At 55.6% G+C, this 26,980-nt stretch overlaps 1 protein-coding gene across 1 annotated transcript; it reads left to right on the forward strand.

The window, feature by feature from the left end:
- GNG2 (G protein subunit gamma 2) lies at positions 1–26,726 on the forward strand. Its single transcript, XM_082318615.1, has 4 exons — positions 1–148; positions 21,664–21,730; positions 22,924–23,039; positions 24,046–26,726. The coding sequence occupies exons 3-4, from the start codon at positions 22,953–22,955 to the stop codon at positions 24,172–24,174; spliced, it is 216 nt and encodes a 71-aa protein (XP_082174741.1). The 5' UTR covers positions 1–148; positions 21,664–21,730; positions 22,924–22,952; the 3' UTR covers positions 24,175–26,726.
- Positions 26,727–26,980: the final 254 nt, after the last annotated feature.

Raw genomic sequence — 26,980 nt, forward strand, 5'->3', positions numbered from 1 at the left:
CGCATCCCTCCCTCCCTCCCTCCGTCCATCCCTCCCTCCGTCCCTCCGTCCATCCCTCCCTCCGTCCGTCCGTCCATCCCTCCTTCCCTCCGTCCCGCCGCCGCCGCCCGCCCCGCGGGGGACTCGGGGCAGCACCGCCCGCCTCCAGGTACCGCCGGGCACAGCGGGGGAGGGGGGGGCTGGGGGTACTGGGAGCACTGGGAGGACTGGGATGGGCAGCACTGGGTACACTGGAGCTGGGCAGGGCGGTCCCCAGCCCCGGCCGCCCGCTGCCGGCGGCCCCCGCGGGTCCCCGTACCGCTCCCAAATCAGCAGAAAATCCCCCCAAATCCCCATCACCCATCACCCATCACCCCCACCCCACGCTGGCCGCCCTACGGGGACCCCACGGCCTCGGGGGGGGTGGGGTGGGGGTGGCACCGCCGTGGGGGCGCGGGGGTCCCGATCCCGCCGGGGCCGGGGACCTCGGCTTCAGTCTCCCCAACAAAGCTTTGATTTCGAGGGGCTGATCCCCAGTTAATCAACTGATTTGCCATCACAGGAAAGGCTTTTTCCGCCCATCAATGAGACGTAGTGGTCTTTCTTTCTCCATATTTATTTTTTTTTTCCTCCCTGGGAAGGAAGGGTGAGACTTTCCCAACCTCAAATCCCTGCAGCAACCTCAGCTGGGATGGAGCTGCCCCCAGCCCGGCCTGGCGATGGGATTGGGGGTGACAGCCATGCAGGCGGAGGGGTACCCCACCCCGCCGTCCCCGCCGCCGCCGCCCTCTCCCCATCATTGCCATCGAAATCCTTATTTTTCCCAGCGGTGGTTTGTGGGGCGAGCGCTTCGGGTAAAGCAACCCTGGGAAAATCGCCGGTCAGCCGGGAAGATGTGCTCCGGGAAAACCGGTCCAGGGCTCGCTTGCCCCAGCGGGAGGGGAATCCAGCAAAAAACTTTGCCTTCTTGCCTCCTCGGTAGAAAATGGCTTTATATTTAAGGAAAATCTTGAAGCACAGCGATCCCCACCCATTACTAATGAGTTACTAATGAACTTAAAGCGTGCTACCCCGAAGGGCAGCGGCTCAGAGCACGTATGATCTGCCGTGGCCGTACCTGCTGCTGCCGGGCAGGGGATCGCTGCGGGTCCGGTGCGTTATTTATTTCCCCGGTTCCCTCCGGGCCCCCGAATTACCGAACCACCATCGCCCCGCCAGCGAGCCCACGCTCCCCGGCCACGAGAAGGAAAGGGGCCGGGGCCGCACGGGCGGCAGCGACACGTACCCTGGCAGCAGGCTGGGGCCAGGCACGAAGGATTTTTCCTTATAACTGGATTTCCCTGAATGTAGCTGGAGCATGCGATTTTAATCCTCTTTTCTGCCATATGGCCGCTGGCTGGATTGAAATATGACTCAATTAATTATCGCCAGGAAAGCCCCGGGGCGAAGCCTTTCTCCAGGAGGGTGTTTTGAGGCGCTCCCGGGGTTATAACGGGGCTTTTCTCACCCCATGCCGTGGGGCGCGGGGGCACGTGGCTCAGCCCCATCCCGCCCCAGCTCCCGTGTTGGCCTCGTGAGGCCGAGCATCGCCCGTGCTGCTCCCTTGGCACCAGTTTTACTGGTGCCTTTTTTTTTTTTTTTAGCTTTTTCAGCCTTGCATTTGCTTGCACGAGGAAGCAGGGGCTGCTGCTTGCTGCCGCTGGCACCATGTGCTGCTTGCTGCTCACCTGTGACACGAGTTTGGCGGTCTCAGCATCGCCTGGATGATGACTGGAGTCAGCCTCACCTCCGAAACAGGGTATCCCCAGTTTGGGGGGACCTGTGGGTCTTGCATGGTGCCTGCACGTGCCGATTCTCCCTCCCAAGTTTCCCGGGAGCTGCCAGCTTTGCTCCCAGCGGTGCACGTACCGTGCTAAGGATGCTCATTGCATTTTCTCCGGGCTCCTTGCAGAAGCGGCTTCTGCTCGGATGAGTGGCCCTAACCATAAGATAAGTGGCCATAAGATAACCGGCGTGCATCAGGGCCTGGCACGGGGCTGCCTCATGGCACCGGGGTTATCGTTTTCCGCCGGAGAAATTTTGGCCCACTCGCAGCACGGGGGTTATCGAGACCAGGAGCAGGCAATCGCAGCGAGGTGCGATTCCCACGGGTAGATGGCTGCGAGCTGGTGACAAAGCTCAATTATTATTATTATTTTTAATCCCCAAGCCAGCCTGCTGCTTTGCCGCCCTGTGCCGGTGTGGCCATGAGTGGGAAAACGCCATAAAAAGCCAAATTTTGCAAGGGTGGGCAATGCCTTCCCACCCGGCGGCCCCGCAGATGTGGATGTGCCCTTCCAGTGCTTTGGCCTCCGAACGGCGGCATCCGAGGCAGCACTTCTCCTTTTGAAACCCAGTGAGTCACCGACGGAGGACAGCCAGGCGCCGGCGCAGGCTGTTACCATAGTAATTAGGGCTGACAAGCCAGCGCCGGAGCCCCGCGGACCCCCCGTGCCCCCAAAAAACGCTGCCCGGGGGTGGCCGTGCCTCCCCGTCCCGCACGTCAGTGCCGGGATACTCGAGGCCGGCACGCTCGTGACACGTGTGCTGCCATCGAGGACCACGGGGCTGCAGCGCCTGCTTCCTCCCGCTGCCCCGTTTTGGGTTGGGAATATGAGGTTTGCCCTGGGAAAATGCACTATTTTCGGCACGAGTTGCATCAGTTCTCAGCGTGACTTCTCCGAGCGTTTCATCCTTGCGCCGGGATGCGGGAGCGGGATACAGCCGTGCGTGTTCACAGCCGGTGTGGAAGCAGGAGGAACGAGCAAAGGGATTAGGGTGGGTTTTCAATTTTTTTTTTTTTTTTTTTTTTGCTTTTCAGACTTGTTTCTCGCTGGTTTTCCCCCTCTGGTTTCTTGCTCAGCCGCTTCGTCGGGTCGCAGCGGCTGCTGGGAGGAGGGATGGGATGAAAGGCAGAGGGAGATGCTACCCCATGCCGCGGCCTGCAGCGTGGTTCATTGGCAAGGGGATTTTTGTGCTTGTCCTTGCGCAGTTTTATTGCCTGCTCACTTCCAGTGGGACTTCAGCCCTTCCTCATGCGTATTTTTTTCTTCGATGTGCAACACGCGTGGTACAAACAGCCCCAAAACCGCTCTCTTTAAAGCGCAGGAGCAGCCTTGCCCGCCCCAAACTCATGGGGAGATGTGAAACGGGGGGCTCCTGCTTGTGCTGCTGGTGGGGGAGCGCGTGATGGCTGCGGGAGAACGCAGGCTGTCTCTCCCGGCTTTCCGCACACGCTTGGCACGAGCCGTTTGGCACTCGCCCCGGTTCGAGGCAGGTCTGAGCTGGGGAGAAGGACGGGCTCCAGCTGCCGGCAGGACACGGATTTGGCTCTGGAGAAGTAGGGCTTGCTCCAAAACCCATCCGAAGTTGTTGGGATGGTGTTTGTCGAGCCTGGGCTTTGGGTCAGGTCAGTGATTAATGAATAACGTCTTCGATCAGAGGTGTGCAAGCGAATCCCCGGCGCCCTGCGGGCTGGGAGGCAGCGGGAGCTGGATGCGGCCAGCCCCTGGGCTGGGCGAGGATGGGCGAGGATGCAGCCGTGCTCAGGCTGAAGGCTAAAATCGTGCATCTCCTGCATGTCATGGAGGTATGATGGACTTCAAACACCCAACCCAATTTTTCACAGGCTCAGTGGGGAAAGAAAAAAAAAAAATCCCTGAAATGGCATCGTACCAAACCTTAAAAAATCACCACGACATGCAGCTGAGAAACCCTCAACAATTCCTGGGCAGCAGCTGCACCCGGACCTGCTTATCCTACCAAACACAATTAGTTTTCACCTTATCTCGTCCTTCCCTTGCTTTTCACACAGCAATTTTCTTCCCCTGTTGTCTGTCATCATCGTCCTAACTCGGGCTAATTAGTTCATCCAAGGGAAGGTCCAGGCGTTGCTGGATCGCGGTCGGTGGGTACCGGCATCGCGGGGAGGTCTCCGGTGGTGGGTGATGCTTTCATCTAGCATCCAAAAGCCTGCTGAGCTGCAGGTTGGTTATTCGCAGGGGTGCTGCTGTGAACCCCAAGTGCTGTACCCGGCGGCCGGGCACCCCGGGAGCCGGTGCGGGGCGATGGTGCTGCCGCGGTGGACAAGCTCCTTTAGCCGAGTTGGTGTCTTGGTGTAACAGGTTTATCATCGCGCCCTTGCTTGCTCTCCTGAGGGCTTTGGGAGGGAAAGTTGGCTCTCTCCCTCCCGTGATGCTCCCTACGAGCGGCTCCCCTGGCCGGGAAGGTCCTGGCTGAGCAGCTGGGTTTGTAAGAGTGAGCGACTTGGGTGGGAAGGAGCAGCCGTTCCCGAGCCTTGGAGCTCAGCAGGGATCCGGAGCATCAGCGTTCCTTCCTGGACCTCATGTGATCCCACCAAAAGGGAAAAAATCCCCGGCACAGCATGGGATATTCCCACAGGCAGAGCCGCCAGCTGCGGCGGGGGACCGCGGGGACGTCGGTGCCCCGTGCCACCACCGGCGCCTCTGTGCAGAGACACAGACCTAATTATGGAAGATGCCCAGAGTAACTCGACGCTGAGAAACCCCCTTCCTCCGCCTGCCGGCGCGGGAGCAGCTCAGCAGCCCCGGCGCTCCCCTGACTGGCACCTCGGGGAACACAGTGACGCTGTTCGGGTGGGTTTGTGAGTTAATTACAGTCGGGTCATTTCAGCGCTGTCGTGTTGGGAAACCTGCGCTCCTCCGGCGACAGCGCAGCCGGGGCCGGATCCTGCGGCCGGATCGGTCCCCGCAGCATCCCTGGCACGGCGGCCGAGAGGGCTGTCCCGGCCCTGCGCCTTGGGAACCAGGGAGGGGTTCGCCAGTGGTTTGGGTTTTATGCCAAGTCGCGGTGAATGCGAGCAGTGCTTCAGCCCTGGGCTTTGCACAAGGGCAGGATTTGTGCTAACGCTGGGTTTGCCGATTCTCTTTTCATAAAAACCTTTCTTGGTTTATTTGCCAATAAGCAAATGTGGCATTGAGTCCTCGTGGCTGTGGAAAAGCAGTGGTCATGGTGGGACCGGGACACTTATGGCTCTGGGGGGTTTATCCCCAACCTGGGGACCTGGGAACAGGCAGGGTGTCCTCATGAACCCGCCAGCATCTGCGGGGACGTGGAGAAGCTGTGTTTTCTGTCTTGCCTCCTCCCGTCTGAGCCGTGTCCCAGAGGAGAGACCGGGAGCTGAAGCTGGATGAAGGGCGAGAGCATTTGACCTGTTGCAGCATCCCCCCGGGATGGCGTGGGGAGCACTGCCAGGCGTCCGGGAGTCACGGGCCGGAGGCGTGATCTCCTTAAGGGGGATGCTGAAGGGACGCTTCAGGCTTTGGTCATCTTAAAACCCCCCCGTAGCTGTGAATTCCTGCAGATTGAGCGCATTGCACTAACCGTGGGTTTGGAGGAGTTGTGCGTTTTGGGCCATTTTGGGTAAGAAAGCACCAGTCGCCGGCAGATGTGAAGTGCTCAGTGTTGACTGAATTCCTTTCGGGTCCCGGTGTCTTTGGTTTTGCTTTGGAGTAGGTGCAGTGAAGGGAGGGGACCAGGATAAAGAAGGCGTTGGGAGTCGGGGAACGGATCTCAAATGCAACAGGGGTGCCAGAAATGTGTCCTCAGGATACCGCTGTCACCAGGGGATGCCAGGATGGTGCCAGCATGTCTCTGCGTGTAGCAGGCATCATCGTTAGGGCTTCGTTATGTTCGCTGCCGTGATGCCCAATTTGGGGTAGAGGAGGTGAGGAGCACCCACAAGATCAGTTTTGGGCTCTGGGCTCGTCCCTATCCTTCCTCGACAGCATCAGGTGGGTTTGGGTTTTCCAAAGGGCTGAACCCCAACCGAAAAGCTGCAGCACAGTTGCCTTGGCCTCGGCCCTCACCCTGGGGCTGGGCTGGATTGCCTCAAACCCTCTGCGGTGAGTTATCCATCACCCATGGGGGCTGAGAAGAGCGGGACGGTGATTGCCAGCCAAGTTGGGGTGGGGGGCCGGGGCTCCAGCTTGCTCTCCCTGCCGCCGTCAGCAGGAGGAAGGCGACACGTGAGCCGTTTCCAGGCAGAAATCACCTTGCAAAAGTTTATTCTCCATTTTGATGTGGTTCTCCTCAACCAGAGCTTGGGAGGAACAGGCAGGTGTCAGGGGTGCAGGGGAGTGAATAAGCATCCATCATCTGCTGGTGGGGTTGGGCTGTGTGCCCTGCAGAGAGCCCTGGGCCGTGCACACAGGGGACACTGTGAGGCAAGAGACATATGGGGGATGAGTTGAGGAGACCACCTTCTCCCCCACCGCTTCTTTTGGTTTCACATCTGCAGACACCATTCTGGTGGGAATTAGTGTGTCCCTAGCGCTTGCAGACATCTTCTCAGGTCAATAGGGTGTTGGTGGCTCCTTATGTACGGGCCACATCCAGCCTGTTGAGGTTTATGGCTTTGGGGGAAGGTTAAATGTCCCTGGAGATCCCTTTGCATTCACGGAGCCCAGGGGCATCATCTCCTCGCTGCGCCGTGGCTCCCAAACCCTCCTGCCAGATCCTCGCTGCCTTTCGCCTCTTGAAAGGGTCATCTCAGATGGAGGGACACCAAGACCTTGGTCTGAGTCTCCTGAGGACCAAAGCACCAGGAGAAATTCTCAGTGCCCGTTTTTCTAAGGCATTACGGGGGCACAGGCAGTCCTAGTGCTGGTACCTGTTAGGAGGGGGTTTAATGGGGGTGTTTCCTCTCTGCAGCCTTGGGGAGCCCTGAAGTGTGGCCTGAATGTACCAGGAGCTACGCTAAGCTCATTAGTCATCCTGGAGGTGAACGGACTCAGTCTTTAGCTGCTTGGTTATAAACCTCGTGACATTTCCTGCCCTTTCTTCTTATCTGACAAAACCAGACCTCTCGTGATCTCCATAAAGTTTCTCTTGAGCGGAGCTGTGCTGTTTGCTGCTCCGACCACAGCCGCTCATGGGAGGTGCCTCTTCCCCTCCACCCCTCAGCGAAGCTCCCGTGAGCCCTGAGCTGCTGCAGGACAGCAGATCCTTTGTGGGACGTGTCCTCCTTCCCGGGATCCCAATGGCTGTGCAGAAAACATCTGACCATCGCATTTGCATGGTGGAGGCTTCCTCACCCGTGGCCCCCCCCATGTACAAGGAGGTTGAGTTTTGTCCTCACGGTTGGGTTTTGGCTTCCTTACCTGCTCGGGAGGATGCTCCATCAGCACGTCATGCAGTTTTATCTCACTTGCATTATGGTTGCGTTGGCTCCAAGGGCTCCTTTGCTTGTATCGGCTCTTGAATTTGTTTTGGCAGGAGCTGGATGGAGAGCGTGGGGAGATGGTTATGTCTCCGTGACATCTTGAGTGGGGATAAAGGAGTGGACTGGCTGGTTTTGCAGATCAAGTTCAGGCCGTTGATTGCCTGTGCTGTGAAGCTGTGTTATGGAAGAAGTCTCCGGCTGCGGTTTTGGCTTTCACCAGGCTGGGATGTGTTAGTCCTCAGAGCTGGTGGCCATGGGGAGAGCTGCCCAGGGACTTGTGCCACCTCCCTTCATTTTCCTGTTGTTTTCCAGATCCCTTCAGGGCTTTCCAGTGAGAAAACAGGGGGTTTGGTAATGAACCAGCAGGGCCAATGCCATGGGCAGATCCGTGCTGTCCCCATGGACTTTGTATGAGTCCATGTGGGTCCAAGTGCCTCCAGGGTCATACAGAAACGTGGCCAGGTCTTCTCCGTGTGGCAGGTCTTCACCATATATCTACATGCCTTCTCAGGGACTTCCTACCCCCTCCCTGGGTCTGCAGTGGTTTGGGGTCCTTAGGGGGGGTCATCAGCCATCCACAACCTGTAAATCTATTTGGACCTCTTCTAATTGGTCTTCAGGGCTGTGGCTGTGGCTGGAGCAGCTCTGCTCACGCTGGGAAGTGCCCAAGCAGAGGTCTTTCACCTTGGATGGGAAAGCGTTGAACATTGACCAGGTCTGGTGGAGTCCATCGGTTTCTGTAGGACCTTGCGTAGAGGCAAAGGTCTGGTGGCTCTGCCGTGGGGCCAGAGCTCCAGCCTGCCCCGAGGACAGCGTTTCAGAAGGGCTTTAGGTTCAATTAGTCAAGTCACGCCGACCTGATTGCGCTTCATCCCTTGTATTTTTAATATCGTGGAGACGTGATGGTGTTTGTGCAGTGCTTGCAGGGCTAGTACCATCAAAATATGTTGCATTATTTATCAGCTGATTTAATATAATTGCTGCTCAGCCTCACATCCTCGCTTGGGGGGGTTTGTATTCGTGTCCGGTGCTTCCCTCGCTCCCCCGCTAACACCGGCGGGGGGGACCCGGCCTCCTCCCTCTGCACCATGCGAGCGGGGAATAAAAAGATGATTTTAATGCAGCAACCCAGGCTTACGGAGAGGTATAAGCAGCAAATAAGGGAGACGCTGATTTATTTTTTTTGAAGCCTAAATCTAAGCCCTGTGTAAGTGTTTCCATTAATTGATGTCAAAGTTAGGCTGGCTGTGAGTGGATGCTGCTCCTTCATCCTACCTGGAACCGAAACGCGGCCCCCCAAAGAGCAGCTGCCTTCATTGATTTTCATAGCTCACGCTGGGAAAAAGATAGAAAGCAACGGCACAGCCCCGTGCTGAGGCTTCCCAGCAGCCAGGTAGGCAGGGGAAGGCGCTTGCCCTTGGGAAAGCAGCTGGCAGAGCAGAGGGGCCCAAACACAGCGGCTCCGGCTCCTTTGGCAGAAGGATTAAAGCTCCGGGAGCGGGCACGGGGGGGATAAATGAAGCATGTGGGTCCCGTGGCACGGCCAAGACGGATTGATCTCCGGCACAGGAGGTATCGATGCACGGGAGGGGAGGGCGAGCCAGCATGAGTAACGCCGTCTTGTGCTGCTTAATACGGGGCTTGCACAGTTTCTTTGGGTTTATATATTTTTTTTTTGCAATGCTTGATATTGCAAGTGTAAAACCACCGCCCAGGCTAGCAGCTCTGGGGCGGCTTTCTCCTCCCGTCTGCGTAACATCAGTGTTTGCTGAGCATGTGTCATTTCATAATATAGCCAGAATAACGCGTGGTGGTAAAAGCAGGGCCGTTGACTCAGCAGGAAGCGTGGCGGGGATGCTTTGCGTGCATTTTAAGGGGAAAAGGGGCTGGTTCAGGGATTTTGGGCTCCATGGGAAAACAAGATGTTGTATGCGGAGGTTAGTAAGCGGTGAGCGCACCAGAGAGGGGGTGAGGATGGAGACGGGGTGAGGATGGAGAGGGGGTGAGGATGGAGACAGGCTCAGCGAGCTGGGGCAATAGCGTGGGAACGGCTCCGAGGGCGCAGTTCGGGAGAGAAAAGCAAATTTTGCTGTTTTGGAGGAGTGTCGTGGTCAGGAGAAATGCAGGTGGGTCAGGACTTGAGCAGAGGGAAGCTGCCGAGCCCACGGCCGCCTCTCGATCCCCCTGCACCTCCCTGTCCCAGTTCTGCCACCATGGCCGTGCCCTCCTCTCCTCATCACATCGGGAAGGACCCAGGCGTACTCGCTGCCCCCGTAACCGGGTCCTACTTTAGACCGAAATGCATTAGGTTACAGGAAAAAAAAGAGGCAGCAGCGGGCCACAGAAGTTAAATTTAATTGAGATAATATGGGTCAGCTCACCGACCGAGGACGGAGGAGCAACCTACTTCTCCCTAGCCAGCCCCAGCTAACCTGGTTTGCAGCACCACCACGGCTCTGCATCCCTGCCCGCATCCCTGCCAGGAACTGTCAGCTCGGAGAAACCCCCCTGGTAGCCCCAAGTTTGCCAGTGGGGAAGTCACAGGCCACGAAATGTCGGGGCCAGCGCAAGCCACAATAAATTACTTTTCAAAGTTATTGATGGTGAAAATACAGAATAGCACGGGGAAATTTTTTTTCTCTTTTTTTTTTTTTTTTTCTTCCCCAGAAACCTGCTAAAATCACCCACGTATAGTGGTGATCCTCCACCTGCAGCTTGGGATCTGGCCATCGGCAAATGCTTTACTCATTTAAGGGGTATCGTATTGATGCCGTAGCGCAACAGCTTTGTAGTGAAACATTTGCAGGGTACCCGTAGCTGCAAGATGTAGGGTTTTACCCCACAACCCATGCCTGAAGCACACCAAAGCTCAGAAAGTAATTACAAAGCTCTCCCATCTCCACGTGCTACATCTGCTATTTGAGTAGTGGCCCTAAAGGCACCAGCTCTGGATGCTGTGAAAAACCTGAAAAAGAGATAAAGAAGGGGGGGGAAAAAAAAAGTTCCCAGCCTTGCTGCTTTGATGGCAGGGATGGGAAGAGAAATACCAGGCAGCAGCACCGGGGCTCGGCTCTGCTATAGCAGATAGGCTGTGACCTGTTTGCTGTATTTGAAGCTTGAAATAGAGCCTTATGAGTAATGTGGTTCAGGTGCTTATCACTAATTAATTAATTCTTTTGTACAGTGGATACCTAATTAAAGCAGTCTAAGGTAATTCCTGGGGGGGCTTAAACTAATGGGATGGTTAACGGGGTTGTTTCTTTGCTGATGTAACTTGTTGGGTGATTCCCAGCGGCTGGAAAGGGTTATTAGGTTTCGTGTGAGTGTTACTTAAAATAAAATTCTAATAAAGGTTTGGTTTGGGTGAAATCATCAGAGAATGAGTTCTCATTGCCACGATTTCTGCAGCCGAGGGCTTCACGTGCTGCAGGAGTTCTTTGGGCGAAAAGGCACGACGAGGCTCTTGCGCCGTAAGCAAAAGGAGCGGGTTTGGTTTTATTTTAGCTGAGCTGAAAAACGCCTTGCAGAAGGATGAGGCCAGCAGCCTGGCACCGTGGCGGGAGCTATTGCCAAATCCACAGGCTCCTTCCCGTTTCCTGGTGTCGCGGGGAGGTTACCCCCTAAAAATGTGACATTTTAACCCGATTCCTCAGGGGGTTCGTAAATCACCGGGGCCTCGAATTCCGGGTGACTTTGCGCGAGGCTTGGGGCGGGTTCGTCCCTTCGGGAGTGGTGTTGACACAGCCAAATACCCAAATCCTTTTGCAAATGTGATGGTGGGTGAACCGCCTCCGCCTTGCAGCGCTCCCTTCTTCTTCCCTTGGCTTTCAAACCTCATTTCGCACCTTCCCCTAAAGGCCTTTATCTTGACCCTGGCAAGCAGGATGTTAAAAACTGAACCCTAAGAATGGATCAGTTAATTAATGTGAAATAATAGCTCTTGGCTGCTTTCCTTAATTAAGGGTCAGGAGTTCAGAGCTGTGCGAACAGATGTTGAACTCCTTTTGCCGGTCCAGGAGCTCATTGCTTCCTCGGCAGCTTTAACCACCTCTCTTTTTTCCTGGGACAAGGGGCAGGGAGCTGGGATTTCTGAGCAAGGTGTGTAAAGAGAATTTATTTCAGAGTCAATTTGAGTTGGTTTTGGGAAGAAATCAAGAAGCGAAGGAATTGAGAAGTCATAGGTGTGATGATGCTTCTAGTGAAAGGGTGATTTTGATTTTCTAGAGGTCTCTCCAGGGGAAAAAATAGCTTTTTTTGAGGGTTTCTGCTCTTTTCTGGCCAGCTGGGAGGCGGTGCGTGTTTCCTAGGCCTAGAGTCTCCTTTACAGCAGAAACTTCTGCCCCGTGAAGGAAGGGACTGCCCTGTCTGCTGCCACTTCATCGGTAGGAAACAGGTTTCATGGGGTGGGTATTGGTATCCAAGAGCCGATCGGGGTTTCAACGGGAATTTTTTATTTGGTCAATTGATTCGTGCTTTTACCCTATAGTTGCTGCTCTGTCGGTGGGTGGGTGGTGCTGGGTTATCACCAGCTGCCCCTGACGTGGTTAAATCAGGGTCACTCCAGCCTGGGAAGAGTCACGCCCTCGGGAAGTGTTTTGCCAGGCTGAGAATAATCCTAAAGAAGGGGTTTGCTGTGTTATATAGTGGGGGTACAGGGCGTTATAGTCTTTCCTTGGCTGTTGCTGCAGTGGAAATGTAAAATAATATACTCAAGTATTTTCAAGGACGTCTGCGTAGTACGTTAACCGATGTTAAACGGTGCGTTGGCCAGGGCTGCAGGCAGTGCCATGGACCTGGAACACCTCTTCCACGAGGACAGGCTGAGAGAGTTGGGGTTGTTCAGAAGGCTACGGGGAGACCTTATTGCGGCCTTCCAGCACCCAAAGGGGGCTTAGAAGAAAGATCAGACTTTTTAGCAGGGCCTGTAGTGATAGGACAAGGGGTGATGGTTTTAAACTGAAAAAGGGGAGATTTGGACTAGATAGAAGGAAGAAATTGTTTATGCTGAGGGTGGTGAAGCGCTGGCCCAGGTTGCCCAGAGAGGTGGGAGATGCCCCATCCCTGGAACCATTCAAGGCCAGGTTGGATGGGGCTCTGAGCAGCCTGATCTGGCTGAAGATGTCCCTGCCCATGGCAGGGGGTGGGACTGGGTGGCCTTTAGAGGTCCCTTCCCACCCAAACCATTTGATGGTTCTATGAGCTCCAGCCTGGGCTGACCCCCGTGCAGGGGAGAGACCCTCCAGCGTGGGAGAAAGCTGTGGGCTTGTGGTGCCCCAAGGCTTAGTGGCCACTTTTCCAAGGGTTTCATGGATCTGGCGGGGAGAAATTTGGGCGTCTGACTCATGGGAAGATGTGGGACCACAGGGGAGCCCCGCAGGTTGTGTTGGGGGGTAAGGGGGGTGAGAGCTTTGTCGCTGGGAGAGCAGGCATGTCAGGAGGGGAGGTCGGCACTGGTGGGCGATGGTCGGATGAGCTCCCATGAGCTCGTCCACCAAAGAGGACACCTGCAGCAGCCCGGGGCGAAGCGTGACCCATCTGCACACCCCTCCTCACTGCTCCGCTCTGCCCGATTCCCTCCCTCTTCTCTTTTTCTGTATTTACTGGGCCATCTGTGTGCTGGAGGTACTGTGGGCTATCTGGGGGACTTAAAAGGTTGTGGAGAAGTCTCCATCTTCCAGCCCAACGGGGAGGTCGGGGATGCTCTGGGCAGTGTGGGTACCGCTTTGCGGGAGGCGGCCAGTGTGGCATTTCTGAGAAACCCCGCTTTTCCGAGGAGCACCGGTGGTTTTAGGGAATTTCCGAAACTGTGTGTTCTCCTCTCAGGCAAGTTTCATAAAAATACAATGCAAACGACTGAGAGCATCAGTGTTTTTTTTAAATCTGGGTAGGATGAAGGCTAGCGCAGCTCGAACAGGGGAGCAGCCATGTCCTTTACTGCGAGGGTTTCGGGGATTTGCAGGGCAGAGGCTCGCCGTGTTCTCGCTCCGCCGCTCACGTGCTCTGCAGCGAGCCTTCAGTTTCCCCTTGGCCTCTGGGTGCGTTTTAACATTTCGTTAAATGGAAAAAAAACAAAACCAACCAAAAAAAAAAACCCCAAGCCTTAAATTATTTTCATTTTCGGTGAAGTGCAGCGGTGGCATTGCTCGGCTCCGGTGGGGATCGCAGAAGTGGATCAGTTAAACCCTCTGCCGCAGGAGAGCCCGAAAGGCGGCGCGGGGGACGGCGTGACAGGATGCGTGCCCTTATCTGTCCCTTCTGGGGTGTCACACCGAAACGTGACGGCCAAGGCCTTTTTCTCTCTGTGCCACAGCATAAGCAGATAGCGAGGAGCCCGGCTGTCCCCCCTGGCAGGCATGGCCCCGCTCGTCCCCGGGAAGCGTCGCCATGGGCGTGTGTGGGTGCTGAGAGCACAACGAGGGGCTGACCGGAGGGCAGAAGTGTCGGTAAAATGATGGGTATTTTCAATCTGGATGAAAACTCAGGCCATGGGAAGAAGGCGATGCTTGGCCGCAGCTTCGCTTGCTTGGACCACTGGACCACGTATTTGGGCATCCTTATTCCCCAGCATTTGGCCAAGCTCCCAGGGCACCCGTCCTCCCAGCCCCTGATCTGCGCACACTGCTGGGTTTGTCCCTTGTGCAGAAAAACAAACACGCTTTCCCAGGGTTTTCCCCCAAACGACGGTGGGGCGGCTTTTCCTTTTCAGGGGGACATCCCCAAAGGCCCTGCGCCAAGGTGGAGGGTCACACGGCTTTTTGGCTCGCTGGAAATCGCCAGCTTCATCAGCCAGGGAAATGATGCTGCTTAAACCCTTGACCTTCAGCCCAGGGACTGGAAACCCTGGCGGTGTTCCCGCAGTGCCGGAGCCTTGTGCCGACCCCGGAGCAGGTCAGTGCTCCCTCCCCGTGGTACCCGGCTGGAGAGAGCCACTGTTTCCTATGAACGGTGGCAGGAGGGGCTGGAGCAGATGTCGCAGGCTGTGCTGTCTGGTGGCTGGTCCTTCACCCGAGTAATCTCTTAAAGAAAACAAAAAAACAAACGTTAAAAAAAAAAAAAAAGGAAGTCGAGGTTGCTTTCTGTTTGCCTTCGTTTTTAACCGTTAGGACACTCGTGAGAAAATAAAAAGCTGAGATTCTCACTTTCGCGTGACACCCACGGTGCGGTGACTTCTCCAGGCAAAAGGGACAGCCCTGCGAGAGCCGAGATGTCCCCGTGGGGCCGGAGCCGCCTGGCTCCATCGCCGCTGCCTCCCCGCTCCCCTCCGGGTCCGTACGTGCCTTGTGGGAAGGAGGTTTCTCCGGGAGCCTCGACCCGGGCAGGCTGTGCTGGGACACGCTCAGCTCTCCAAATGGATAGATGTTGCTAAAACCTTTACCGCTTGCAAACTTCATGGAAAAGCATGCCATCGACTGGAGATATTAATGAGGTCTGGGCTCCAGCCGTGGTCGGCTCCAGCAGCAGAAGGTGGATGGAGGGGACATGCTGAGCCGGGCTCTCTGCAAAGCCAGCTCCAGCCCTGAGCTCTTTATTTAATGCCCCAGCAAAATTATGGAAGAGAAAAAAAATCTTTGTGGCTGCTCCCTCTTGCTCCCTATGCTTTGTGTTGCCTTGATAATGAGATTTGCTGGCAGAGCCAGGGCTGGCTGAGCCAGCGGCAGGCTGGGTCTGACCCCGGCGCTGCTTTTGGGGTGAAATATGGCTGAATAGGCTAAGATGGCCAACAGATTTTCCACCCTCCCCAACTGCCGCAGAAGCAGCGGGAGGCCAGGCCAGCCGCGGGATCGGCACCGAACCCCGCCACCACGGGCAAAACACCGGCATCGGAGCCAAAACGGGCGCCCGTCCCACCTCGCCCCTGTTTGGCAGGAGGGATCGGATGCTGGTGTGATAACGAAGCCGTTTCCATGGAAACAGGCTCATTTTCCACTCTGGTGCCTTTTAATTTATTTATTTATTTGCCGGCATGTCTCCGACCTGCGAGCCGCTTTTCTGTGATTTAAACAGCGTATTGGACATCGGGTATTAAAAATGGACGTTGGAAAAGGGAATAAAATCCCTGTGGATGGGGACTGGGCACTGTGGCTGTAACCACCGCTGAGGATTAAGGTCCTGTGCCCCAGCAAAGCGGCGTGATGGGAGCCCACGGGCACAAATCTAGCTCGTAATGTTTTCTTTGCTTAAGGAAATAATGAAACACATGTAATTTGGGCGTATTAAGGCTCCTTTCCCAGCCAGGTCTGCGACTGCTGGCAGGATCAATGCGACTACACCAGCTCCCACCCCCTGGAAACACGACTCTTTGCTATTTTCTTTTCGTCTGTAATATTTTTATATTTTTCTGTATATATTTAGTCATTATTTTTCAGCTGAGCCACCTATTTTTAGCGATGGCTTTTAGCAAAAGCAACAGGATGGCTTGAAAAGCCAGCCCGCCCCAAGCGAGGGATTCCCACACTCGGTGACCGGCAGCGCTGGCTGTGGGGGGACGATGGCACGGCCGTATGCTCGGTTATCCCTTCTGGATGCCACGTCACACCTGGTTTTTGGGGAGGAAAAGGCAATTTTCAGGAGAGCCCACTTGCCTCGGTGGGGACCGCGTTGGCCCTGCGCCTGGCCGTGCCCCTGCGATGCAGCGAGCTGGGCTGGCCTCAGCCACTGGGATGCGCAGGGACCCGGAGCAATCCCAGCACGAATGAGAGCTGGAACAAATCCCTCCATTACAATATCCAGCTTGGCACCTTTTCTGGACCAAAAAAAACCCTGGGTGATGCCTGCCTGGTAGGAACAAGCCTGAGCCCTGCGCTCCCCAAAATCCTGGCTGCCCCAATGGGGTTCGCCCACTTTGCTACTAACTGGGTGGAAAATACCAGTGCATCAGTGATGGAAAGCACGACTTTTTAACTGAAACTGAGAAGCAAGGAGGCTCCTGCTTTTACTGCGAAAAGGAGCCGTTCTCGGTGGCGGGCGATGCCGTGCGGTGCTCTGGGGAGCTGCTTTCGGTCTTTACGGTGGAGGAACGGCGAGGTTTTGCCCTGGCAGATGTCAGCGCTTTCGGTTTCTTTCCTGCAGAGCCACCGCTTTTCCTTTCGGTTCAGACTGGGGAGAATGGTGTTCCGCAAAATGGAGAAGAACCCACTGGGAGGTGAAAAAAGTGTGGAAAATTGGGCGAGAGGAGAGGATGGGATCCGCAGGTTTAAAAATGCAGAGGGCGGCAGTTGGGTGGGCAAAGGCTGCAGACCCCTCAAGAGGCAGGAGGCGTCTCGTCACACCTGTAAAATCTCACTCGATGCCTGTTTGCACCTTCAAAAATGTAAGAAAATGCCTTGCAAGGATGCCAGTGTCCCAGCCAGGGCTAGCACTGCCTTTGAACGGTGATGGACCCAACGCAGGGCAAAATGTGCTTCAGATACCCCTTCTGTAATGACAGCTGCCTATTTAAGGTAATTGGACTGAATAATCACCCTTAAAATGCCATTTTTTTAAACATTTAGGAGAATTCCAGTCTCCACCCACATGCAACCTGAGATAAAACCCAAGTGAAAGGGGGAAAAAAGCTAAGGGGGAGGTTGGGCTCAGATTTTGTGGCGTTTGGGCTGGTGATGGAGCTGGCGCAAGGCGCCCGGAGGCCGGGGACCCCTCTGCCCAAGCGCTTGCTCTGCCGCCTTTGGGCACAGCTCTCTGCAAAGCAGGCGGCAGCTTGTGCTGACGAGGAGCTGGCAAACGAAGGCTAATTACTCTTGCAAGCAGGGCTGGCAGCTGCAGGATGCCAGAGCCCCATAGGAGCCCAGTTTGAGAGGGAGGAGTAGGATGGCAGCTTAGCAGGAGGGCTCGATCGCTGCGGCATCAAGAAATGCTCCTTTCGCAGGGGCTTTTTTGGGTTGTACACGGCATTTTGCCTCGGCGGAGGCGGTGCTGTGGTGAAGCAGCTCGTGCCGGGCTGTGCCAGGAGGCAGAACCGGTGGCTCACCGGGCTGGAGCTGGATGAGGAGCAGCAGGCAGTAGCAAATTTTTAGATGGCACCAAGCTGAGTGGTGCAGTTGATATGCCTGAGGGATGGGATGCCATCCTGGACCTGGACAAGCTTGAGAAGTGGGTCCCTGTGAACCTCATGAGGTTCAACAAGGCCAAGTGCAAGGTCCTGAAATGGGTTGGGGCAACCCCCGGTATCGATGCAGGCTGGGGATGAAGGGATGGAGAGCAGCCCTGCCAAGAAGGACTTGGGGGTACTGGTGGATGTAAAGCTGGCCATGAGCCGGCAATGTGCTCTTGCAGCCCAGAAAGCCAACCGTATTCTGGGCTGCGTGGCCAGCAGCGTGGCCAGCAGGGCAAGGGAGGGGATCCTGCCCCTCTGCTCCACGCTGGGGAGACCCCCCTGGAGCCCTGCGCCCAGCTCGGGGGTCCTCAGCATGGGCAGGACATGGAGCTGTTGGAGCGGGGCCAGAGGAGGCCACCGAAATGGTCAGAGGGTGGCACAGCTCTGCTGGGAGGACAGGCTGAGAGCTGGGGGTGTAAGGGGAGACCTTATTGCGGCCTTTCAGCACTTAAAGGGGGCTTCTGAGAAAGATGCGGACAGACTTTGTAGCAGGGCCTGTAGCAATAGGACGAGGGGGAAAGGTTTTAAACTAAAAGAGGGGAGATTCAGACCAGATTTAAGGAAGAAATTGTTTATGCTGAGGGTGGTGAAGCGCTGGCCCAGGTTGCCCAGAGGGGTGGGAGATGCCCCATCCCTGGAACCATTCAAGGCCAGGTTGGACGGGGCTCTGAGCAACCTGGTCTGGCTGAAGATGTCCCTGCCCATGGCAGGGGGTGGGACTGGGTGGCCTTTAGAGGTCCCTTCCACCCAAACCCTTCTGTGATTCTCTGAAATTAGTTTACCGCTGACTTAAACGAGCATCTCGGGGCTGGGGCGAAAGCAGGCGCTGGGCTGCGTGCTGGCGGCAGGACGGGGGTCAGCGCCTCCGTGCCCGCTTGCTCGGGGACGGAGGGGACGGGAGCAGTGCCAACACCCTCCCCTGGATCAGAAGAATATTTAAGGGGCGTGCAGGATCCATAAATGTGCTAGGAGGATGAAATGCATCCAGAAAGCAAGGTAGGCGTGATTAGCTTACTGGGATGGAGGACTGGCCCGAAACAATGGTGGCTTTCAACGCAGAGCAAATTAAAGCCGAACCTCATCCCGTTGGGCAGCAGCTCGCTGTGTGCACGCTGAAACAGCGACGGCGGGCAGCTCACGGGCTGGGTTTTGTTGCTCCACATCGTGGGTAAAAGCTGACGATTTCGGCAAAGCCGGAGCGAGCAGACCAAGAGCAGACACAGCCGTAAATACTGGATCAGTGCCCCGACATCAGGGGTGTCCCTCAGCGTTTGCCCAATTAAATCCCAGTTTTTGGTGCCTGTTTTGGCTGGGTGCCACTGGTGAAAGAAGGAAATGTCACTCAAATATGTCAATGGCTCTTCATTAAACAGACACAACAACAAATTAGGTGGGTTTCTGGAGCATAGGTACCAGCTAGCAAAAATCAGCAGCAAAATTTCCGACATTTATTGCAAATGAACTCATCCTCTTGCCACGTGCGGTGAACAACCCGTGACCCCTCGGCACAACAGACAAGTAGCAAAACAACCTGGCGAGATCCGGAGTTGTAATTACAGCGCAGAGCCCAAAAGAGATGCTATCTGTGTACTGTACATGCTAAACATCATTAGCATGAAAATAAAATAGCGTCCTTACTCATTAACCTGTGGGCTCCAAGGCAGGAATCCTATTATCCAGGCACATGTGCCGTTAAGCGGGTGAAATAAGAGGCCGTCTGTATTCCCTCCTGAGTGCCATGAAACCCCTTCCTTTGCAGGCAAACTTTAGTACAACGGCATCGGGTGCGAGAAGAGCCCTGTGACAACGCGGGGATCAGGAAATATTGGGAAGCGCGGTGATTTTTAGCTTTAAGGTGGGGATTTTGCTGGCTAGGGTCGGGAGCCGAGCTCTGCCAGCTGGAGGGGACCTATAGGTAAATCGGAGTAATGCGGCGAGCGCCGGCACGTGTCCCTCCTGTGTGATGGCTCCTTTTGCGCTCGCTCAGCCCCATCGGTCCCCGTACAAACCCGCTGTGTCCAAGGGCTGCCGTCACCCCGCGGTGCTGGGAATACCCGGATTCCCCTAACGGGATCAGGCGGGCTCGCTGCATCCACTGGGTCTGCAACCCCAGCTCTGAAAGCTCCCGTCCCCGTGCCTGCCCACGGAGGGATGACTCCACTAGGAAATAGGCTGCCTGGAAAGATAATTTCCTTCTAACAGCCATCCTCAAATATTTTGGCATTTTTCCTCCAGTCTGAGGATTTATATATGTTCCGGGGTGGTTTTAATTTGTCTGAAGTCTGATGCTCTTGGCATCTACTCACTAACAAGTGTTTTCTAGTTCAGCACGGGGTGCGGCGGCAGGGAACGCCACACCTCGTTGGGTCTTGGGGAAGGTAAATAAGTCACAGAATCATGGAATGGTTTGGGTTGGAAGGGACCTCTAAAGGCCACCCAGTCCCACCCCCTGCCATGGGCAGGGACATCTTCAGCCAGACCAGGTTGCTCAGAGCCCCGTCCAACCTGGCCTTGAATGGTTCCAGGGATGGGGCATCTCCCACCTCTCTGGGCAACCTGTGCCTGTGTTTCACTACTCTTGTAAACATTTTTCCTTATATCTAGTCTGAAACACACGTATAGCTGTGGTGTGGGGCAGCAGCACCCGCCAGGGTGTAGTTTGGTTGATTGCAATTAGTAGTAAAGAGGCACTGGGGGTTAAAGGAGAGGAGGATGCTCTAGCAGCTTGCTTGGCTTAAATCCAGTCCAAGTGAAAAGGCATGGAGGCTTTGGGTTTACTCCTGGGGCCTTCATGACCTCCTGGGGGTGTCCTCATGTTGGGATAAAAAAAATGCTGCTGGAACAGCTTTGCTGCTGCCCAGGCGGTGCCTGGGTTGTTTTTCGACGGGGGATATTCATAAGCTCAGTTCAAAGTGTCACCTGCTATTTTTTTGTTATTCACGTTGAAGGAAGCACGCCCGGTTGCTCGCAGCGTAGAAAGGCTGTAAAACCATCGCTGGCCCCAAAACGCTTCCAGTTCCTACATCAGGTTTCTGCAGAGGGGCTGAGCGTGGCCGGGGCATGCAGCCGGCTCCTGGCCACGCCGGGGTCCTGCGAGCTGGCTGAGCTGCCCCCGGGCCCCCGGCATCGTCCCAGCAGCCCGGTGCACGGCGGGGTGCTCACAGAGATGTCCCCTCCTCTGTCCCACCGGGGTCTTGGGCTTCTTGGGCTTTGTTTTTGGAGACATCTTCCACCTTAGTGCCCCTAGGGCGAGATGTAGTAAGAGTATGGGAGGGTTTCCTTGCATGAAGGCAGTAGCAGGGTTGGATATGTATATTTTTTAAAAAAAATCAGGGCTGTAGCAGCCGTACAGAAGCTCTCAGCAGTCCTCCCCGCTCCTGTGCCTCTTTCCATGACATTAAACTTCAGTCCCTAAGTGACTCCCTGCCACTGGAGCAGCGACAGACCACGGTCCTCGATATGAAATGGCACAAAATCACCGAGAATAACATTTGCTGTGTTAGAAAAGTCTCTGTGGGCTCCAAACCACACAACGGTGTCTTGGGTGATGTACACCTCGGTGAACCTACATGGCTGCTGGCTTTCGCACCAGCCCACCGCCGGCTGCCGTGCCAGAAACGGGCTGGCACCGCCACCGCCATCCACTTTGTGGCTTTGCAGGGAGAACTGAAAGCAAAAAGCAGGAGAGAAGCACCCTGGTACCTGCTGCTCAAACGCCTCTCCAGCAAAGAAACTGGGGGAGAGCTGAGAAAAAACAGCGTGGAAACAGCACAAACGCTTGAGCTAAACCTCAAGCCATGGTGCAGAGCTTTGCCCGACGCGGGCAGAGAGCTCGGGCTGTCAGGGATGCTCGGTGAGAGCTGGGCTGCGGTGAAGGGGGGAGGATTTTGGCAGCCTTCCCCCGGGGATGCTCTTTCCACCCCGCCACGTGCTCTGTGCACCAGACGGTTAAATCGCATGCGGTGCTCGGCATCCCCTCTCGCCGTGCATCCTACGGCGTGCTCGGATGTGCCGCGGGGCTCGCCGCAAGCCAGGACAGGAACAGCTAAAAGCCCGGCTGCCAACAGCCCTCGTATAGTTGCCTGCTGACTTGAAACCTCTTCCTGTGCCGAAAACCTCGCTGAATGCAAACAAATAATGTCGCTGGGGGCCGTGCTCGGCGGGAGGGGGGATACGGAAGGAAACCCACAGCCTTTCTGCCTCCCCGGCGGGGTACGGGACTCGGCGTCTGCGAGGGCTCTGGGTTTCCTGGGGTCATAAATAATGTTCTCGTTGCGTTGACTGGCATCACACCAACCTAACCTGGCGCCTTTTTTTTTTTTTTTTTTTATGTTCTCTTTATTTAAAGGTAGCGAACGGCCAAGAGGAACAGATCTTCCCCTAGAGGCACAAATCACCAGAGAGACCTGCTTCTGGTAAAAAATAACTCCTCCTCGCGCTCCCCAACGGGCTGGGGGGTGGCTGGGGAGGGGTCTCATCCTGAAACCCCGGCTGGCCCCGGCACGGCTCGCTCTCGGGTCACCTCCGAGCATGGGAACCTTGCTCAGTTGCTTTTTTCTGGAGGTCACAGGCTGAGCGGCTTGCCAAACACCCTTATATCCCCCGAGATGGGCTTGAGCTGAAGGTGCCCACAGCTTTTCGGTGTCCTCCCTAAAACGCCACGAGCCCCTCATTTTAGCGCTGTGCCATCCTTGTCCCATCACCCAAGGGGCTGGCGGGGGGCTCACTGCACCCTGATATTGCAAGATATCCCCCCAAAAAACCCTTTTTCGAGCTCGCAGGCAGCCCCGGCCGGGCAGGGGCCAGCGCAGCACGGCTGTGCCTCCGCTGTAAAATACTCGGTGCTTGGGAAAGCATCGGCTGCCGGAGGAGCTGAACGCTGGGTTTCTGGCCGCCGTTGCCAGAGCTCGCGGCTGTTATAAGGTAACGGAAAAACATCCGCGATCGAGATGGCGTGGACTTAATGAGCGTCCCCCGCCTGCCTGGGGTAGAAATCTCGAGAAACAGGAAACTCCAGCATCCTGTTTAGCATCTCAATGATCAAGTTGGCAGCAGGGACAAAGCAAGGGAGGCCAAGGGACTCCGGACGGACCATGAGGCTGGATGATGTGCCTGGCTTGGGGCAGGGGAACGAGCCTGGCGTGGCACAGCAGCTCCGGGCAGCGCGGGGCTGCTGCGGGGGGAGCCCCTGCTCTGATTTCCTTTCGCCTTGTTGCCACCACAGCCTTTCATATAACAGCAAAAGCCGAAGTACAGCTCAGCTGGGGTCCTGCTGCTGTAGGCTGTGCTCTAGAAGGTCCCAGTGTCCCCTAAGCACGGCTCCTAGGGCATTCCCCCTCTGGAGACGATGGGGAGGGCACAGGAGGGTGCTGCTGGCAGTGTGTGGCTACCCGCAAACCCACAAAAGCCTGGTGGCTTCTATAAACACAGGATTAAACGCTGGCTGAAATGCCCACGTCTGCATCTCCCATCCTCACGCCCTCCTTCACGCAGCTGGGCTCTAACAGCTCCACACATGCAACCCCAGCCCATCGTTTTGGGGATTTCAGGGCTGGGAGCAGCTCTCTGCCCAGCCCAAAAGTTCACCTATGTGTATTTGTGCCCGCAGCCCATCCGGAGAGCACGCCTGGCCTGCCCATGGCTAGCAACAACACTGCTAGTATAGCGCAAGCCCGCAAGCTGGTGGAGCAGCTGAAGATGGAGGCCAACATCGACAGGATAAAGGTAGCGGGGCTCGGAGGCTGGCTGTCGGCTCGGAGGGATGCTGCGAGGTGGTGCCTGCTGCTGAGCGGCTGCCAAAAGCACGCTGTGGGAGCCGGGACGCGGTGGCGGGCGGTGTTTATGGGGGGTGCTCGTCTTAAGTGATCCCCATGGCCGTGGCTGAAGGCAGCGGGAGATGCTCGCCCGGAGGAGGCAGCTGGAAGCATCGCCTGGAGCCCTGCCGGGGGTGGGAAGGAGCAGCTCTCCCCGAGGCATCTCACCCTTCTCGGGAACGGGTTAAACCCATGCTGTTTGTCACATTTGCTGTTAAAACTGTCCTTTGGGCAGTGCTCGGTGCTCAGCCTTGAGGTTAGCAGGGAAACACTGAAAGCAACGTTGTTCTGAAGCCTCTTTCCTATGGAAAGCCCAGTCCTTTCTGGGAGGTGTTTCCTCTGCTCTGACTGCTTCTGCTCCACCCCGGTGGAATTCCTGCTTCTGGGCATGTGAAAGCTTGAGATCCTAGGGGATTTGTCCTCCACTGAGGTGGTTTTAGGATGACAGCCAGTCCCGGGGAGAGAAGTGCTCCGGGGCCAGTTGCTGGCTGCAGCCACCTCTGGGTGCTTGCAAGCAAAACCTCTGCTGCCGTGTCCAGAATAAATAGCCAAGTCGGTGGCTGCGGGCAGCAAACGTTGCTGGAGCAGCTGTGGATGTCCCCTCTGAGGGATGCTGGGGAGAGATAGCGGGGATGCAGCGCCCGCTGAAGTCGGTCCTCGCTGGGATCAAGTCGGGTGAAGGATGCGAATGGGTTAAGGATGTGAAGGATGCTCACGGGAGCGCGTGTGACAGGCGAGCTTAGAGCCCAGAGATGAAAAACCAGCCCCACCAGGGACTTGCTGTCGATTCACCGGTCAGGTCTTTGGCCAGGGTGTGATGTTGGGGACGCTGCCAGCCCAGCCCCGCCGCCGGGATCTCGCAGGGTGGGATGTCCCCAGGGCAGCCTGTCCGTAATGCGGGGCTCCTTCTATTCCAGGTGTCAAAAGCGGCAGCAGACCTGATGGCGTACTGCGAAGCCCACGCCAAGGAGGACCCTCTATTGACCCCTGTCCCGGCCTCAGAAAACCCCTTTAGAGAGAAGAAGTTCTTCTGCGTGATCCTGTAAACCCTCGAGGAGCCTGACCGGCACTCAGGCCACCCTGAACACTGATGTAGAGTTTTTAGGAACGGGGACGACCTGCTTGTCCGCAGAATTTAAACAAAAATAAGTAAAATACACGGCCTGGAAGCTACAGAGATGTGCATGTTTAAAGAACCTGGCCACCTTTGGGGGAATAAGATGATCTGCATTGCGAGGCAAAAGATCTGAAGTCTGTAGAGTTGCCTAGAAAGAAAAAAAAAATTTAAAGAATAAATTTGTGTCACTTTTCTGCTCACAAAATTGTTTGATTGTTCCATATTTAAAGCACCAGAGCCGTGCTGAGCGAAGTAACTGCTAAGGATGTGTATAACCTTCTTGGAATGATATTGTTGATTTCTTTCCAAAATATTATTTTTTATTTAAGTCGTCACATATATAGTGACAGGTTAGATGACTATGATGTTACTCAATGTTTGGTCTTGTGCTTTTTAATTTCTGGCGGTAGCGTAGCCCAGGGGTTGAGCGGCCCTGCGGCGGGTCAGCGAGGACGCCGGCAGCTCCTGCCCGCGCCCCACGTGCCGGCAGCTCCGTGTTTCTAGCGAACCCCACTTTCTAACATTTTGTATATGGTTAGCTTCGGCTCTGCAAGTAAAAGTGAATCATGTGTCGTGGTTGGTGCTTCATACTCCTGTGACGACGTTCGGTGGTAGTGCATGAGAGTTTATCTCTGTTCATCTGCTCCAGACTTTTCTTTTCTATCGTTTGATGCCACGTGCTGGTGGGAGAAGCTGTAGGGAGGAAACCGAGGCGATTCTGAAAGCAAAGACAACTCCTGCGATGCCTTAGACGTGCCTGAAATACCTCCTGCGTTAGGGTAGGTGCCACCCTCTGGGCGCGGGGGCTCGGGGTGGCCCCCGCCCTGGGTGTCGGGGGGTAGCTAGAAATCTGAAAAATCAAAGTCGACTTTTTCTTTCCGGGTCTTTCCTCTTCTCCTACACCTCTGTGCCTCTGCCCTCCTCGCTTGGTCTGTGCCCTTGCTCTTTCGGCATCTCCTCCCCTTGGGGCTGGGCCGGGATGCTGCCCCGCGGAGGGATGCTGCCCCGCGGAGGGATGCTGCTCCGTGGTGGGATGCTGCCCTGCGGCGGGATGCTGCCCCTCCACGGGATGCTCCCCCTCCATGGGATGCTTCTGCCCCTTCCCACACTCGCTGGCTCTCTCGTTCCGCCCTGCCGCGACGGGCAGGGGCAGGGGAGCCGCTCGGGGAGCCGGGGGGCCACCCCTTCACGGAGGTGCCTGATACCTTGTTTACACGCAGCCTGAGCTCCGCGTCAGGCTGGGGAATTATTCCCAGGTCCAGTTCATCCATCATCAGCGTTTTGGGGGACACCCGCCACCTTTTTTTGGCTCCGCCTCGGGTTAATGCTTTTGCGGACACGGCTTGCCTCTCCTTTCCGCTGCTAAACATCTCCCGGCTTTTCCCGCTCATCTACAGTCCTGGGAAACTTTGGGAATCATAACTTGGGGATCTGCATACGAAGTTAGGTGGGTGTTGCATTGGGGTTTCGGGGGTCTGCAGTGACCCCACTAGACCATAGTTCTGAATCAGGTATCGGCTTAAAAATCCCTGTGGATTCAAGAGGGCAATAGTCTTTAGGTACCTTTCGGCAAATCTTTCTAGCCCCTAACAAGTGCATTTTCGTTTTTCTACCTTTTCATACTCTTTTTCTAGTCTTCTACAGAGAAGACCAGTTGTTCTTACACTGGACTCCAAACTTTTGGCATCTGGGAACGTTTATACGACACGAATAGCCTAGATGGTCCCAGCCCTCCCGCGGTGGCTTTCGGCTCCCCTTAACCTCCCTCTTTCGATCTTTTTACTGCAGCTCACGTAGCTTTAGGATGAAGGACGGATGAAGTCGATTGCTCTGCAGCTGGTTTCACTCTTGGTGTTACAAGGCAGACGTGTAAATACCCCGTCCTGGGTTTGTCTTTTCTTTTTAATGCTGATTTACCGTCACAGAGAGCGAAGCGCAGCGGGTCTGACCTGGGGCTCAAACCCCAACCCTTCTCAAATGCTGTCATGATGTGGTTTGTAATAATTTTTTTAACAACTTGCGTATTTTACAACTCGAATTCTTAATAAATAAATGAAGAAATAAACCTGCATGGTGGGGGGGGAATTTTGAATTAGCCTAAACTGCTCATTGAAGGTGTTTTACGTTGCTGGTCTTTATTTTATGTTCGTAGTGGTGTTGACATTGGTGTGCTGCCAGGTATTTCACCCCAGTATTTATATTTACACAGATACGCCTTTGTTAGCCAAGTAGAGATCGCCTGCCAAGATCGTTTCCCCCCCTCGCAACAAAAATACCAGTCGTCTCTCCATCCCGATGCTGTATTTCCAGCGTGGTATCAAATGACATCCAACTCTAACCTTAGGCTTTTAAAGAAAAATATCTGGAGTACTGGAAAAGGACTTTTTTTTCTGCCAAGGTTGCCGGTGGCGGGGGTGAGTCTGTCCCTCGGTGCCAGCCTGCTGCTGCCAGGGTTTTGGGGAGGGGGCGGTTGTAAGCGAAAGCCAGCGCGGGGAGGTCGGCATTGTGATGTAGCGCATCCCCATCCCACGTGGTCTGTGTACTTGTTGGAAATAAAATTTTGGATTTGTTTCAAGCCTTTGGAGACGATGCTCTGTGCTTGTGGCTCCTGGGGAGGTGGGTTCCCACCCTGGTTGCGGCTGGGTCCCATTCCCGGTGGGATCAGGGGGGTCTTCCCGCTGGGGCGTGGGGTTTGCAGGAGCTTTCATGTCCGGAGGTGAGGGAAAGTGAAGCCT

This window comes from Platalea leucorodia, assembly GCF_965183815.1.
Source record: "Platalea leucorodia genome assembly, chromosome: 7".
In the NCBI taxonomy this organism is placed as follows: Eukaryota; Metazoa; Chordata; class Aves; order Pelecaniformes; family Threskiornithidae; genus Platalea; species Platalea leucorodia.

Coding starts and splice junctions, on each gene's coding strand:
- GNG2 (XM_082318615.1), top strand. CDS start 22,953: ATGGCTAGCAACAACACTGCTAGTATAGCGCAAGCCCGCAAGCTGGTG. Junction 23,040..24,045: donor CCAACATCGACAGGATAAAG/GTAGCGGGGCTC, acceptor CTTCTATTCCAG/GTGTCAAAAGCGGCAGCAGA.